The sequence below is a fragment of the Mus pahari genome, chromosome 8 (assembly GCF_900095145.1).
Source record: "Mus pahari chromosome 8, PAHARI_EIJ_v1.1, whole genome shotgun sequence".
Classification (NCBI taxonomy): domain Eukaryota; kingdom Metazoa; phylum Chordata; class Mammalia; order Rodentia; family Muridae; genus Mus; species Mus pahari.
In genome coordinates, this window is record NC_034597.1 from 47,693,300 (window position 1) to 47,694,352 (window position 1,053).

A 1,053-nucleotide genomic window follows, 5' to 3' on the forward strand; every position below is an offset into this window, starting at 1 on the left:
CGCATGCACAGGCTCTGAGTTCAGTATCCGCATGCACAAGGCTCTGAGTTCAGTATCCGCATGCACAGGCTCTGAGTTCAGTATCCGCATGCACAGGCTCTGAGTTCAGTATCCGCATGCACAGGCTCTGAATTCAGTATCCGCATGCACAAGGCTCTGAGTTCAGTATCCAGCACTGTGTTACCAGGTATAATGCTGCACACGTGTAATCCCAGCACTTGGGAAGTTAGAGGCAGAAAGAGCAGGGGTTCAAGGTCAGCAGCAACAACATAGCTGAGCTCCAGGCCAGCCTAAGATACATGGGATACATGGGATGCTTTCTCGGAAGAAATGGATGAGCCAGGAGTGGTTCACACCTTTAATGCTAGCAATCAGGAGGCAGATGCAGGTGTATCTCTGTGAGTTCAAGGCTAGCCTGGACTACATAGCAAGTTCTGGGGGTATATAGTAAGACTATCTCAAAAAAAAAAATATGTTTTGAAAAAAAAAAGGAAGGAAATGAATACATTAAATGTCTTATTCATCACAAAAACACTTTGGATTATTTTACAGCCTTTAAGCTCATTACATATAAACAAACTGACATAGTTTCATTCTTTCCTAGATGAAGAAAAACATCATGAAATCTCTGATTATCGAACTCAGTAAAGAAAATTCTCTTATTACTCAATTTACAAGCTTTGTGGCAGTTGAGAAACGGGTATGTATTATTATTAATTTAAGATTAAACTTTTATTTAGTCACTTTGGGGCTGGAGATATGGCTCAGCCAGGACCCAAATTCAGTTCCCAGCACCCACAGATGGCTAACAATAGCAGCTCTACCTCCATGGTATCTGGTGCCTTCTTCTGGCCTCTGTAGAAACCCACACATAAATAAAAATACCTTTTTTTTTTTTTTGAAATAGTATAGACAAGGCTGGCCTAAAACTCACAGAGATCCACTTACACAAATCTCTGCTTCCTGAGTGCTAGGATCAGTGCCACCACACCCATCTTAAAATACTTAAAAAAAAAAAAAAAAAAAAAAAAAAAAAAAAAAAAAACCTCACTG

The 1,053-nt window shown here is 40.2% G+C and overlaps 1 protein-coding gene across 1 annotated transcript in view; it reads left to right on the top strand.

Moving 5' to 3' along the window:
* The window catches only part of Parp4 (poly(ADP-ribose) polymerase family member 4), a 72,117-nt gene that overhangs the window by 64,640 nt on the left and 6,424 nt on the right, over positions 1-1,053 (top strand). The window contains exon 29 of the mRNA XM_029541818.1: positions 605-700. Within this exon, the coding sequence (XP_029397678.1) occupies positions 605-700 (96 nt within the window). The remainder of the gene's footprint in view (positions 1-604; positions 701-1,053) is intronic.